Source organism: Takifugu flavidus, chromosome 17, assembly GCF_003711565.1.
Source record: "Takifugu flavidus isolate HTHZ2018 chromosome 17, ASM371156v2, whole genome shotgun sequence".
NCBI lineage: Eukaryota > Metazoa > Chordata > Actinopteri > Tetraodontiformes > Tetraodontidae > Takifugu > Takifugu flavidus.
Window position 1 is genome coordinate 3,286,964 of NC_079536.1, and position 12,492 is coordinate 3,299,455.

General features: G+C 52.7%; 1 protein-coding gene and 1 long non-coding RNA gene across 3 annotated transcripts in view; one reads left to right on the forward strand and one right to left on the reverse strand.

Annotated features, from left to right (window-relative positions):
* Positions 1–1,036: 1,036 nt before the first annotated feature.
* LOC130514108 (inositol monophosphatase 1-like) lies at positions 1,037–3,480 on the forward strand. Of its 2 annotated transcripts, none has more exons than XM_057013475.1 (9): positions 1,037–1,264; positions 1,725–1,818; positions 1,891–2,030; positions 2,107–2,211; positions 2,297–2,342; positions 2,415–2,523; positions 2,875–2,983; positions 3,088–3,239; positions 3,318–3,480. In XM_057013475.1, the coding sequence occupies exons 2-9, from the start codon at positions 1,756–1,758 to the stop codon at positions 3,440–3,442; spliced, it is 849 nt and encodes a 282-aa protein (XP_056869455.1). In that variant the 5' UTR covers positions 1,037–1,264; positions 1,725–1,755; the 3' UTR covers positions 3,443–3,480. The 2 variants fall into 2 exon arrangements, with proteins under 2 accessions (XP_056869455.1, XP_056869456.1); XM_057013476.1 differs by lacking the exon at positions 1,037–1,264 and adding an exon at positions 1,396–1,420.
* A 7-nt stretch (positions 3,481–3,487) lies between these two features.
* The window catches only part of LOC130514109 (uncharacterized), a 29,774-nt gene continuing 20,769 nt past the window's right edge, over positions 3,488–12,492 (reverse strand). Inside the window, exon 4 of the long non-coding RNA XR_008946915.1 lies at positions 3,488–4,513. This is a non-coding gene — a long non-coding RNA (uncharacterized LOC130514109). The remainder of the gene's footprint in view (positions 4,514–12,492) is intronic.

The following is a 12,492-nucleotide window of genomic DNA, read 5'->3' on the forward strand; positions in this document are numbered from 1 at the left end:
GCTTCTTCTGCAGCTTTTAAACGTTCTGGCCTCCCAGCAGTGACCTGGGTTCACCCCCCCACCCCCTCTCCATTAAGCCTTGACCTCAAGAAACCGGTTTTCCTTGTAAAAGGTAAAATCCGGAGGAACAAAGGTGGCTCGTAAAAGCCGGGGTGGGAAAACGGAGTGCTGTCGTCGGGGCTTTCACCACCATCCCTCCACGAGCTCCTCTGCCCTCCACCAGGCCGCCCCCGACAGGTCATCTCGGGGCATTTTCTGCGCCTCCCTGTATCCTCACAACCAGCCGTGTTTTTCAAAAGTGGTTCTCGATCATCATCGGTGCCGCCGGATGCGCTCAAAGGAAGCGGCAACATTGTTGCGTTTTCCTGCTGCTCGGGAGCAGAAAATGTTCTTTTCCTTTCTTTGATTTCATTACACTCGCCTGTTTGGGGAGAAGCCAAACTGACGTTGTTGTTGCCACCGCTCTCTCCTGGAAGACATATTTGATGGGTATCATCTCTACATCCTCTCCCACCTGCCCAACAGGTTGTTGGTTTATTTGTGCTGCTGCGACACCACCACTCCTGTATCCTCTGCAGGTAAACTGCCTGAACCTGTTTGGGGTATTCTAACACGGGGAATAAAGTTATGCAGGGGTGGGGCGATGAGCATCGTGTCCCGACGAGCCTCGGCAGACAGATCCGGACACCTCTGCGCCTTTCAGCCCCGCACGCAACCCCAAAACGCAGCCGGAGCTCCGTTTTCTACGTGTGGGGTAATAAAATTTGCCGTAAGACGCCTTTCCGCAAGTTGAACAACCGGGCTTGCGACAGGGCCAAGTTGCCCCACACCAGACCTGGGCGGCGCCCCACCAGAGAGGGGTCTGAGCCTGGGGAACCGCAGGTGGGGGGGGGAAGCAATTGTTTGGAATGGTCACACTAAAGGTGGTCCCTAAAGCCCGCACCTGGGCTGCGACTCGTCGGGAGCCGCGACTTGAGGGGGCTCTGGAGGAGGGCTCCTCTCTGGTTGAGGGGGCTCTGGAGGAGGGCTCCTCTCTGGTTGAGGGGGCTCTGGAGGAGGGCTCCTCTCTGGCACCGAGTCGCTGCAGGTCCGCCTGATGGGTGGAGGATGTCCTCCTCCACCCTCTCCACCCGCAGGGCACAGAAAGGAGGGCGGGCCTGGTAATTTTCCCCGTGCGTCATCTCAGGTTGCCTCAGAGTTTTTAAGAGAACTTGCTGAGGCGTCTCGGAGTCACACCTCCAGCAGCCTCCCGTGACTCCACAAGGTAAGACTCCTCCAAACCGGCTGGAAGCAGCTGGGTTTTCTTCACGTAAATGCTCGCGCCTCCCGCTTTGATGCTACCCGCTTCATTCTTCTCTTTACTTCGGAGCTTCTCATGAATAATAGTGACTGTAAATCACGGCCGCGGCCTCTTCCAGAGGTAAATAAAGCTGACAAATGCAGTGATGATTGCAATTCTCCAACTCGGTATTTTATTTTCGGAAACTTTTTTTTTTTCTGATCCGGAAAGTGCGCGTGTGTAGCGTGCACCACACCCACCCCAGCTGTTTCCCTCTGTAATGGTGACAGCTCGATGTTCTACCTCTGAGAGGTGATGTGCAATAATGCAGCAGGAACGGGCAACCGGGGCATCGTTACGCAACCCGGTCTTTTGTAAGCGCTCGAGGAGGTGGGGGCTCTGACACCTTCTGCTTGCTTCTTCCTGTTTGTCTCCTCTCACACAGTTTCCCAGTTAGCTCCCAGTCTGTAAAGGAAATGGAAGATCCCTGGCAGAAGGCCTACGACTTCGCAGTCGAGGTGGCGAGAATCGCCGGAGAGGTGGGTAAAGTCCGGGTTCCAGGATGGAAGTGGGTTCCCTTGTACATTTTGTTCCCATCTGGACTCGTTTAGGAGGTCAGGAAAGCCGGAGAGAGCGAGATTAAGGTCCAGACCAAGAGCTCGGCCGTGGATCTGGTCACCAAGACCGACGAGAGGGTGGAGAAGATCATCATCGGGTCCCTGAAGAAGGAATTCGGAGAGGGGACGCACTGGTGAGACGCGCCCGCAGGCGCCGAAATTCCCGCTGCCGCTTTTCCACGTTGAACTTTTCCCGCGTCTTTGCCGCAGCTTCATCGGGGAGGAGTCGGTGGCCAACGGGCAGGCCTGCATCTTAACGGACAAACCCACCTGGATCATCGACCCCGTGGATGGAACCACCAACTTTGTCCACGGGTAAGACCCGCTCACCCACAGCGCCGGCGTTCACAAGACCAGAACCCGAACCCGGCTCAGTGACGGTGCCGCTTGTCGTTCGCAGATTCCCGTTTGTGGCCGTGTCGATCGCCTTCGCCGTCAACAAGCAGGTGCCGCTCACTCACATTTTAGATGTTTTCCCCACGTGAAATATCCGAAAAATCAACGTCGCCTGCTTCCAGTTGGAGTTCGGGGTGGTGTACAGCTGCTTGGAGGACAAGATGTACAAGGCCCGGAAGGGGAAAGGAGCTTTCTGCAACGACGAGAAGATCCAGGTCTCCGATGTGCAAGGCGAGTTTGCCCGTTTCCTCTAAACTGCTGCAGCTAGTTAGCCTCCTCTGCTGCTAACTCCAGACACAAGTTCATCAGACACGATCTTTGTGACAAAAACCCCGACTTTTGTCCGACCATCGTGGCTTTGAAACTGAAATCCAATATTTGGAAGGCTGATCCGGAAGGTTAGAACAGATGGTTTTCCGATAACAATAATAACACATTCCGGCTAAATGAATAAATAGAAAGGTTCAGTGACATTCGGTGGCGGGACTCTTTGACTGGTGCGGTATGAGTAATAGCATCTTTGCGTCTATAATTAAACCTGTCGGAGCGTAATAATAATCCCCAGGCGTGCTTCCATTGCAGAAATCAGGAAGTCCATTATCATCTCTGAGCACGGGACCGACAGGCGCAAGGAGGTAGTCAGCAAGATCTTCAGCTCCATGCAGAAGATCCTCTGCATCCCGGTGCACGGGTAACTCCTCAAGCTATACCAGCTTTAGCGTGTCTGATTGATTAGCTAGCACGGCTAATGGCTGTGTGTCCCCCTTCCATGACGGGTTAATGTTGTCCCGGCAGGCTGCGCGGGTCTGGGACCGCCGCCACTAACATGTGTCTAGTAGCAACGGGGGCCGTGGAGGCCTTCTTCGAGATCGGGATCCACTGCTGGGACATCGCCGCCGGGGCGGTCATCGTTACCGAAGCGGGGGGAGTCCTGATGGATGTGAACGGTGCGTTCGGGCCGGCGCCTGCCGCTCCATTCCACCTTTAAACAGCACCAATGCTAAAACGGGTCATTTTTCTCTCAGGGGGACCCTTCGATCTGATGTCCCGACGGATGCTTTGCGCAAACGAAAAAATCATCGCGGACCGGATCATCAAGGAAATAGAAATTTTCGACGTAACGAGGGATGACGTGCAGACAAAGAAATGAGACCCGAGAGCCTCAATAAAGTCACTGTGCTGATCACATCGGATCTCTGAGTCTTGATTTATTTTTTTTGATCAACAGGAACGAGCTGTAATTTAGCCGCCCGCCACGGTTCTGGCAGGAAGCGGTGAAAACCCGCTGGCGTCAGGACCAGAGTTGCAATCTATAGTCAGTTAATCAATATGATCAAGTGTGGAGTGCCCGGTTATTCCTGGCCGCCAGAGGGCAGTAGCGAGCTGCAAATGACCCACTCTGACTTTACCTTTGTGGTTGAACTTGATGCCATTTTATTTCGTGATATGTTTGTTTTATATCATCAAACAACAAAAAAAAAGTGTTTCTTTTTTTTTTGTTTGTTTGTTCTCTCGTATCTTCAAATTAGCAGCAGCGGCGCGACGTTAGAAGGTGGCGGAGCTGAGGAAGGAGCAGCGATGCGAGCGGCGGGGGGGCAACAATAGCGGCGCCAACAAAAGCAGCGGGTGGTTGAGTGGGGGGGCTGTGTGTCTGTGGACGTGTTGCCTTTCAGACACAAATCTTTTCTTTGGAGGTTTACGCCACCATTCATCCTAAACCATTTAGCGCGGTGAAGTCAGGTGTGAGGCGCCGATAAAATTGTCTTCTCCGCTGCAAAATAATTGCGGAGCACTTTGAGACGATGTGAGCGACAGACAGCAAGAATCTACCTGGCAGAGCGACTCAAATACCGGGCGGGTTCGTCTGAAACGAGAGGCGGAATGCCTTAAAGGTGAGGAGCTGGTCGTCAATCAGGTGATTAAAGGCGATTAGGCCTCGTCAATCCCTGGTTATCTGTTAATCCATCATTTACGGGAGCTTTAATTAGGCTGATTTAGAGTCATAAAAGCAAAGCAACCTCACCAAGGCGCCGAGCTTCGCAGGCTGGACTGTGGGGGCCCGTCGATTTTCCTTAATAGCTAATGAGGTAGCAACACTGGCCGCAGAGGTGTTTGTAATGTGACGTTCAACAAAAGGGAGGAGAGGAAGGTAGCAGATGATGCTAAATTGGGGTAGATTTAGCCACCAGGTTGTTGCTTCCTAGCATAAGTTTGTGGATCCCTGCACAGAAAAGAAAAACAAGGAGTTAGCTAGCATGAACACGTCACCTCTGTCCAAATTTAGCTCAATCCGCCACTTCCCGTTAGCTTAAATCAAAGCAGGAAGTGGAGCTGAACTGTCCTGAGAGGAACCAGCAGCCGTTTATACCTCAAAAATTGGCGTCCATCTACGTCTGATTTCAAGAAAAATGTGCTCACAGTTAGCGTGACTCTAATGTTCTAAAGTATTGACAAGTGAACAGTTTTAAGTAAGGGATCGACTCCTCCGTGGTGCTTATTTTTGTGCCAAGCGGCAGAAATGGTGTGTTAGCAATTATAATGTTTGTGTTGGGGATCAATAACGCCGTATATTATAGTCTGCGATCAATAGCGGGGGAGCGGTGCAATGGTCTGAGATAGCGCCGCGGCTTGATTTCCTAATTTCACCCAGTTAATGTATAGAAGCGTGTCAGTAAGTGGAACATAATTGAAGACACAGAAAATCCCCCCCAGATCTCCTCCGAGAGCCCATCGTTTCTGCTTCAGCGGAGCCAGAAAAAGAGGCCGAAGGGGGCGGAGCCTGATGCTGCGGGTCTACGGCGAGGCGAAAAGGACCCCAATGTAAGCGCAGCCGCGAGGTCAAAGATTTTCCACGTTTCTCTCCTTCACTCCGGCGATGCGGAACGCTTGAAGCTCAGCCAGAGAAATTAGCCGCTCCTGGCCGGCAGCCATATTGACTCGGGGTCTCCTGGTCCCTGTTTTTTTTTGACAGCGTGAATAAACAAATAAGCAGAAGAGAAAGACGGGGAAAAACAAACGGCGAGCGCCTTCTGGATCCGTACCCGGAACCGTCCTCAAAGATGTTGTCCGGGACGGAGGCATCCATTAAAATCTGCTCAAAGCTACGAGTCAATAGCAACGTTAGCACACACAGGCTGATAGGGACCAAATCAATAGCGATAATCCAAAATAATGGCCCATCCAGGCATCCTTACATTCACTTTACCAGGCTTTTTTTGTCCCCTGACATATTAATTGCTCGCTTAAGTGCACTATTTCTCAAGCACTTGGATTCGTCATCTTTGTCTCGTATCTCCATCATTATCGATCCATTAAAGACGCTCTTAATCTTTGCTTTTTAATACGGGGGATTTAATTACATCAGCCGGGCTTTGCCTTTTCCTATAAGCCAGCTAATTTCTCGCGCCGACCATTTATCAGATCTGCCCTTTTTCAAAGCTAGCACGCCGGCTCAACCGTGTGCACAGCTGCTAGCTGTCCCCCCCCCCCGGTGTCTCTGAGGGGGCGGAGGCGTTTGTGATGGGCGTATTAGAGATCGATACCCCTGTTGGTGGTGGAGGCGTCGGAAATTAGCGCATCCAGCTGCAGCTGGCACGCAAATATCTGGTTGACCTCAGTGTGTTGAGGGAGGTCCTGAACGTTAATTCCTTATTTTCCTCCGTACAGTTTAAAAGCGTCCGAAGCCTCTTTGATCCTGTCAGCTTTGATCGCCTTCTGCAATCCCAGACAGACGAAATAACAACAACTGGAAGAACGCTCGCAGGATTTGGCATCTGAAGCCGCCGCTCTTCCCCGGACGAGCCATCCATCACCTGGAATTCCAAAAGCGGGACGTCACGCGGCCACTCGTGCGTCGGGAGCCGGCGTGGGCGGCCCACCGGCGTTGCCGCCTCTGAAATCAGTCATCGCTCCTCCGACTCTGAAGGTGGAGGGGCGCGGGGGGGGGGTATTACACACGGGGGAGCGAGCGCGGCCCGGCAGCGGGGCGACCCCGGAGGGCGGAGCGTCCACACATCTGAATAATCTCCACACATCTGCATACGTGGGCACCTCCGAGTCCCTGGGCACCAGTGATTCACCGTCTGGACCGCGCCGGGCCCGCGCTGGCCCGTCTCCATGTTTGCTCGGGAATCTTTAAGGCCGCCGCAAGAGGAAAAGAATTCCCTTTGTGGCGAAGTTCCGAGGAGAAACTTCGGCTCTTAATTGTGAAGGCTGACACGTGTGAAGCCGCTGTGCAGCCGAGCGGCGCCGCGGCGCTCTCCGCCTTTTACACCCCTCTCATGGACGCTGTAATGGAGAGCGCCTCAGAAGGGTTCCGGGCTGCCCGGACCTCACCTCTTAAAGCAGAACGTGTCAGTCTGTCCGCCGCGGAGGACTTCCCCGCCGCGAGCTAATAATGTCGGGGTTAGCTGGGATATTTGTTGCTCTTCAGCGCCGCGCACGCCTGAGACGCAGCGGAAAAAGTAATTAAATCCGTACTCTGACCTTTGGCGGCGTTTTGACAGCTCCGGGTTCAGGAGCGCGCCGACATCCACCGGCACGCGGCGTGGCGAGGAAGCCGTCTGGTCACGCACCCGGGCTGTTGTCTGAGGAGGAGGAAGGGAGCGCGGAGGAGCCGCAGGAGCCAAAGATGTTCGTCTGCCAGTTTGTCACAAAGGCAGCGGCTCCTGTGTGACAGGCTGGCAGACCATGCTAGCTCGTGTCCCCGGGGACGCCGGCTACTGCCTCCGACTCGCTGTTTCTCCTCCCTCGTCTCATTTTCTGAAGAACACGCGATGGAAGGGCAGCTTCTGCTCCAGCCTCGTTAGGCCGCCGGTGCCTGCGAAGCTTTATGGCCCGTGTCCAGCAGAAAGTCCACAATCAACCAGGATAACCCCCCCAAAAGAGTGGCGCCGGGTGAAATCCGCTCAGGGCGTCGTGACAGAGCTCCACACTTTTACTTCAGTATTTTTCGAAGCGCGTCCTGGAGGCTCTTGGGAACCCGACGCAATGCTAACAATTAGCTCTTTCAACAGCAGCAACTCTGAAAATAGTCCTCAGTTTTATCCATCCAGTTTACATTAAAGCACGAGGAGCTACGCTTCATTATCCTAACAGGATGAGGTTGCCCGTGTCCCTCGTGACCACATACAATTAGCAAAAAGCTAGTCCGGCTCTAGCTATAAGCACACGTGACCTATCTGTCGGGGTTTGAACACCATCGACTGTGCGAGTCCCCCGGGAGACAATCAAGTCACCACCGGCGTTATTTCATCGTCGTTACTTACCCGTGCTAGCTAATGTTCTTAAACCGATGAGGCCGCCAACATCGGCATCACTGACCAACCCCCGAACGGACCCTCTTTTGTCTTGAGCTCTCGGAGCCCTTTACGAACACCTTTCCTGTTCTATCTTAGCTTATAAATATTCACACTTGCTTTATCACCTGTGGGGAATTTCCAGTCGCCAATTAACCTGACCTGCATGACTTTGGTCTGTGGGAGGAAACCCACGCAGATCCAGGGAGAAGGTGAAGAAAACAAACTCAGGACCAGCTCACCATTAGGCTGAAACACAACAGCCATGAGCTAGCTTTCATTCCGCCCAAACCAGCTAACATGAGGGAACGAGGAGAGTTCTCTCCTGGTCCCGTTTGCACTGGAACAGCCAGTTCTGCTGCCCTGAAACCAGCAGTGGAACAGTCAGGTGAGGGGACATGGGAACGCGTGTTTTCTTTTTAAACCGAGCTAGCACACACAAGCTACAACCTGAATATCATAGTCCGGATGCGTGTCTGTTAATCTGTGGCGAGAACAGCCTCGGCGCGGCCGCAGGGAGATGCTCCCGTTCAGCCGTAAGAGCATTAGCGAGGCCAAAGGTTAGAGGAGAGCACTGGGGCTCGTAGTTGGCGTTCCGCTTCCACCACCCGTGCTGTAAGGTCAGCGCTCTGAGCTGGAGAGGGAAACTCAGCACAGGATTTGGTAAACGAGTCTTTCCACAGACGGTTGCTGCAACATTTAAGGTTTCTAACGGCGCTAACGGGGGCAGCGACGCCGTTGGCGTTTGTTTGGAAGAGAGGCTGCGGCCCGGTTGGGTTCTGCGTCCGTCCGAAGCCAGCGCTTTCGCTCCTGATGGCCGCTAGCAGCTCGTGACAAATGTGGCGTCTGAAACCAGGCCTGAAACACGCCGAGGGTGTGAAGTGAGAGCGGGACGGTGGCCAAACGGCGGCAACAGGAGCAGGATGGCGCCCGGCTAATTCCGCGCAGCGCCCCGTCGCTGTTGCTTGGATACCGCGTGATGCTAATTAACAGTTTGGTGATCTGCTGCTAACTATGTTTTCTTTTAGACTCTCTCAGCCGTGTCGGTTTAAAAAGCCACAATTGGTGCGAAACTGCAGACGAACCTCAGTTCCTCAGCAGCCAGAGGGGCCGTCGTTAGCATGCACGCGCCGTCGGTGGGCGGAGCCGCCTTTCCGGGTCACCGAGTAACACCCCCTCCGCGCCTGCTGCGTTTCTCTTTTTTACATCATAGCGCCATGATTGGACGAACTCGCCCGGCGTTCCCTTCGCCGTCTTTGGTAGAAAAACAATAAAAACTCGTTTATATTTCCCCAAAGCCTGAGCGGGACCCCCGGGACGGGAGCTATTAGAGATTAGGATGGCTGAACTCTCACAGAGTCTGCTCTTCGAATTAAGTCCCCCCCCCCCCCCGGCAGGCCTCTCTCCGGGCCCATCTCGCAGGCTAATTGGCCTCCGGGTTGACGTTGGGTGTTTACCAGCCGTCCCCTGGGAGCCGGATGAAGCGCTGGAGAGGAAAGAGGTGCTGCGGCTCCCCTACCATCAGCACTGGCTTAAGGCACGGCCCGCTAGTCTTCATAGCCGTCCCCCGCAGCGTCCGGTCAGGACCCGGGCTTGTGATAAACTGGAAATTCTTCTGGGTTCACGCTAGGTGACTTAAGCGCTCGCAGGAAACGTATAAACAGAGATAAACCCCCCGAACCGCTGATTGCAGAGCGCCGAAATGAATTATGGAGAAGCTACATTTCATTTCTAACCCTTCTCAAAAATAACATTATCATGAAATTGCAAAGTCAGAGTGGGTCCAATCAACGGGAAATCAACAACAAAAAAAGGGGCTTGACATGATGCGGATGCTCAATAAACAAGACCGAGAGCGCCGCTGAGCAAATGGACGTTAGCACGAGGCCAGAAAAGAGGAGAAAACTGCACATTTTCCATCTGGAGTGAACAGAAATGAACGATGTTGTTTGAGGATGATGTAAAAAAAAAAACAACAAAGAAAAATGAATAAATTACCCGTAAAATGTTGTATTAAAAACACAGCGCCGCCGCCCCTCCCCCGCCCGGCCCACGCAGCTTAAAAGGCCCAAATATTAAAAACACACACAAATGGGATTGATAGATTATCTCTTCTGCTTCGTTCCGTGACGCCGACTCAGCAGATTAAGGCTCCTCTCCAGCACCAGCGCTGCTCACCAGAGAAACACCAACATTTTACACGTTTAATCACTTTTAATGACGGATGCCAGTATTGTCATTAGATCCCGGACGTGTGACCCCCCCGTGAGGCTCCCGGGTCACACGCCCGCCACACCAGATCGGGCCAGTTCCATCAACATAATAGACCAGAATGAAATGAGCTGAACCCAGTTGGGGAGACGATATTGTGAGGGACCTTCTGTCGACCGTTTCCGATCCGAATCGGTTCTACTCGAATGTCGGTTTCAGCAGGATCCAGTTGTTGGAACAGATCAACTGAGCTCTTCAGCTCTGCACTGGAAACGTGGAAAAATGGTTCCATCCAAATGACGATGATGGCGTTATTGGTTCACGTCTTTAGCTCCATTTCTCCTTCGCTACATTCATAGCAACAGTTAGCGACCGCGGCTCTGACCTTGGAGGCCGGGTCGGATGGGAAAATGACCAGAAACACCAAAACCTGGACTTTTACTTGTTAGAACTTCAGCTCATCACTAAAAAAAATTTAAAAAAATAATAACGGATTAGCCGAGAATCAAAACCTCAACTTTTCGGTTTGTCTCAAACCGTGAGAAAAAAAACGAAAAAAAAAAAAATCAAGCAAGGCTTTAAAAATTGACGTTGTCAGATTTTCTGCCAAAGCCGAACTCCACAGGATCGAATTGAGGAGAACCGTCTCCTCCGTCCGCTCCGATTCATCCGGCTGTTCGTCGACTTCGTCCTGGATTATAAAGTTCAACCTCCAAAAAACCGACCTTGTTTTCCTTCTTCCCGCGACAACAGGCTGTGTTTTCTCTTGCTAACACCCAATTAGGGAGATGATTATTGATTGAGGTGTTGAAAGTTGACCGCTAATCTCCTTCCTGACGGTACGAGGCGATCGATAGGTGAGCGTAACGACCGGCCTGCTGTCTCACTGTTAATAAAAAGAGCTTTAACACGATTTGTCTTTAAAACCCATTTATGGACCCGCTGTCGCCTCAGAAGTTTGAGCCCATATTTACATTTACGGAACCCCTGGGTGATAGTAAACAAACAGTGATTAAGTGCAAAGGTAAGCTAACGCCACTGATAGCGACACAAACAGCGTGATTATGGATAATTATTTCCAGAAGGCAATTCCGCCTCCTGCTGTTGTTTTAAAGAAGCAGGAAAGTGGTTCATTAGCGGAGAGTTTAGCTTTCCCCACATAACAAGGGCAGCTAAACAATCAAACAATGCTAACGCGGGGGCCGTTGGTCGACTCGCTTTTCAAGGACGGCGCCATTGTTGCCGCCACGCGGGCCCTTCGCAGCTCTTGTCTTGATCGGCGTTGTTGCCAGTGAAAGAAGAGTCGGAGACGAGCGCGGAACTGTTCTCAGGATCCCGGAACATCGCCGCTGCAGCGGGAAATGTCACGGCTTCTTCTCAGCTGTCACCTTCCTCTGACGGCGGCGTGATCCGGTCTCTGTGGGCCAGGTTCTGTTTTTAGAAAGCGGCAACAAAAACACGTTGGGAAACATCACGTTTCCAGGTACAGCCTTGCGGAACGAATCGATCTGTTCCCTGTTAAATACCGCGCACCGGGATAACGGGAACGCTGGAGATGAAGCCAGTTTAAGCCTGGATTTGAACCCTCAACCTCTTCTTCTACCTTCCTGGTCTGGTCCTGCTCAGGGTTTCCTGGCACCCAAACAGCTGAATGCAACGTGGGTCGTTACTCGCGCTTTATCAATAAAGTTGGACCGAACCAAAACCAAAGCGTCAACGTTTGCTGGATTCAAAATATCGTAAAACCTCAGCCAAGCGTCCGTTCCCGTCGTGACCAGCACGAGATTAAGAACGTGCATTAATTACGTATCTTTATCTGCGCTATAAACAAGGTTCACCTACGTTAGCGCCCCCCCCCCCCCCCCCCCCCCCCCCACCTTAAAGTTTGAACTTCCGTTGCTCGCCGATATCAAGGGAACGCCTTTACAGGTACACTCCTGCGAAACTTTGCGCGCTCATTTGCAAAGCTAGGTTAACTTTATGTAAACGAGATGCATCGGCGATACACCCGAGGCCCGGAAACCAGCTTTCTCTCCTCCTCCCCCCCCCCCCCACGACAGACGAGTGACAGCTATTTAAATGCAGACTGTCATTAACAAACACAACCCTGCGCGACACCTGCTTTAATCACGGCAACAAAGGCGCAGCGAGTGGCCGAGTAGGAGCCCTCGCCGTGTGATATTCAAATGAGGGGGCGGCGCAACAAACAAAAACAACAACATCAAAGAATGGAGCGTGCGGGGAAGGTGGGGGGGCGTGTAGGAGCGCCGCGCCGCGGGCCTCCCGCCACCGCACTTAATCAGCTTCATCCTGAGAGTGATTAAAGCAGGAAGTCGCTACGTCGCTTAGCCTCGGAATCGTACGAGACTGCGGCGCGTATTCGGGGGTCTGGTCTTGTGCTGTCCACCATCTTGTTTGTCTTTGATCTTGTCCGTCTTTGTTCCCACACTCACTGAGGTGAAGCAGCCCTCTCCGAACCAGCTCGGGCTGCGCTCATCATTTAAACCAGGAAGGTCGCTGGGACGTAGCGTGCTGCACGCCTGCCAGGGCCCCTGAAAGCAGCACGCCACATTCATCCACATTATTTCCCGCCTCCTCCAGAGCAACCGTGTCGTGTTTGCGAGGAAATACCCCCATGAGCTCAGTAAATAACATCAAATGCGTCCCAGCGTCCGCGTTCGCTCATTAATCC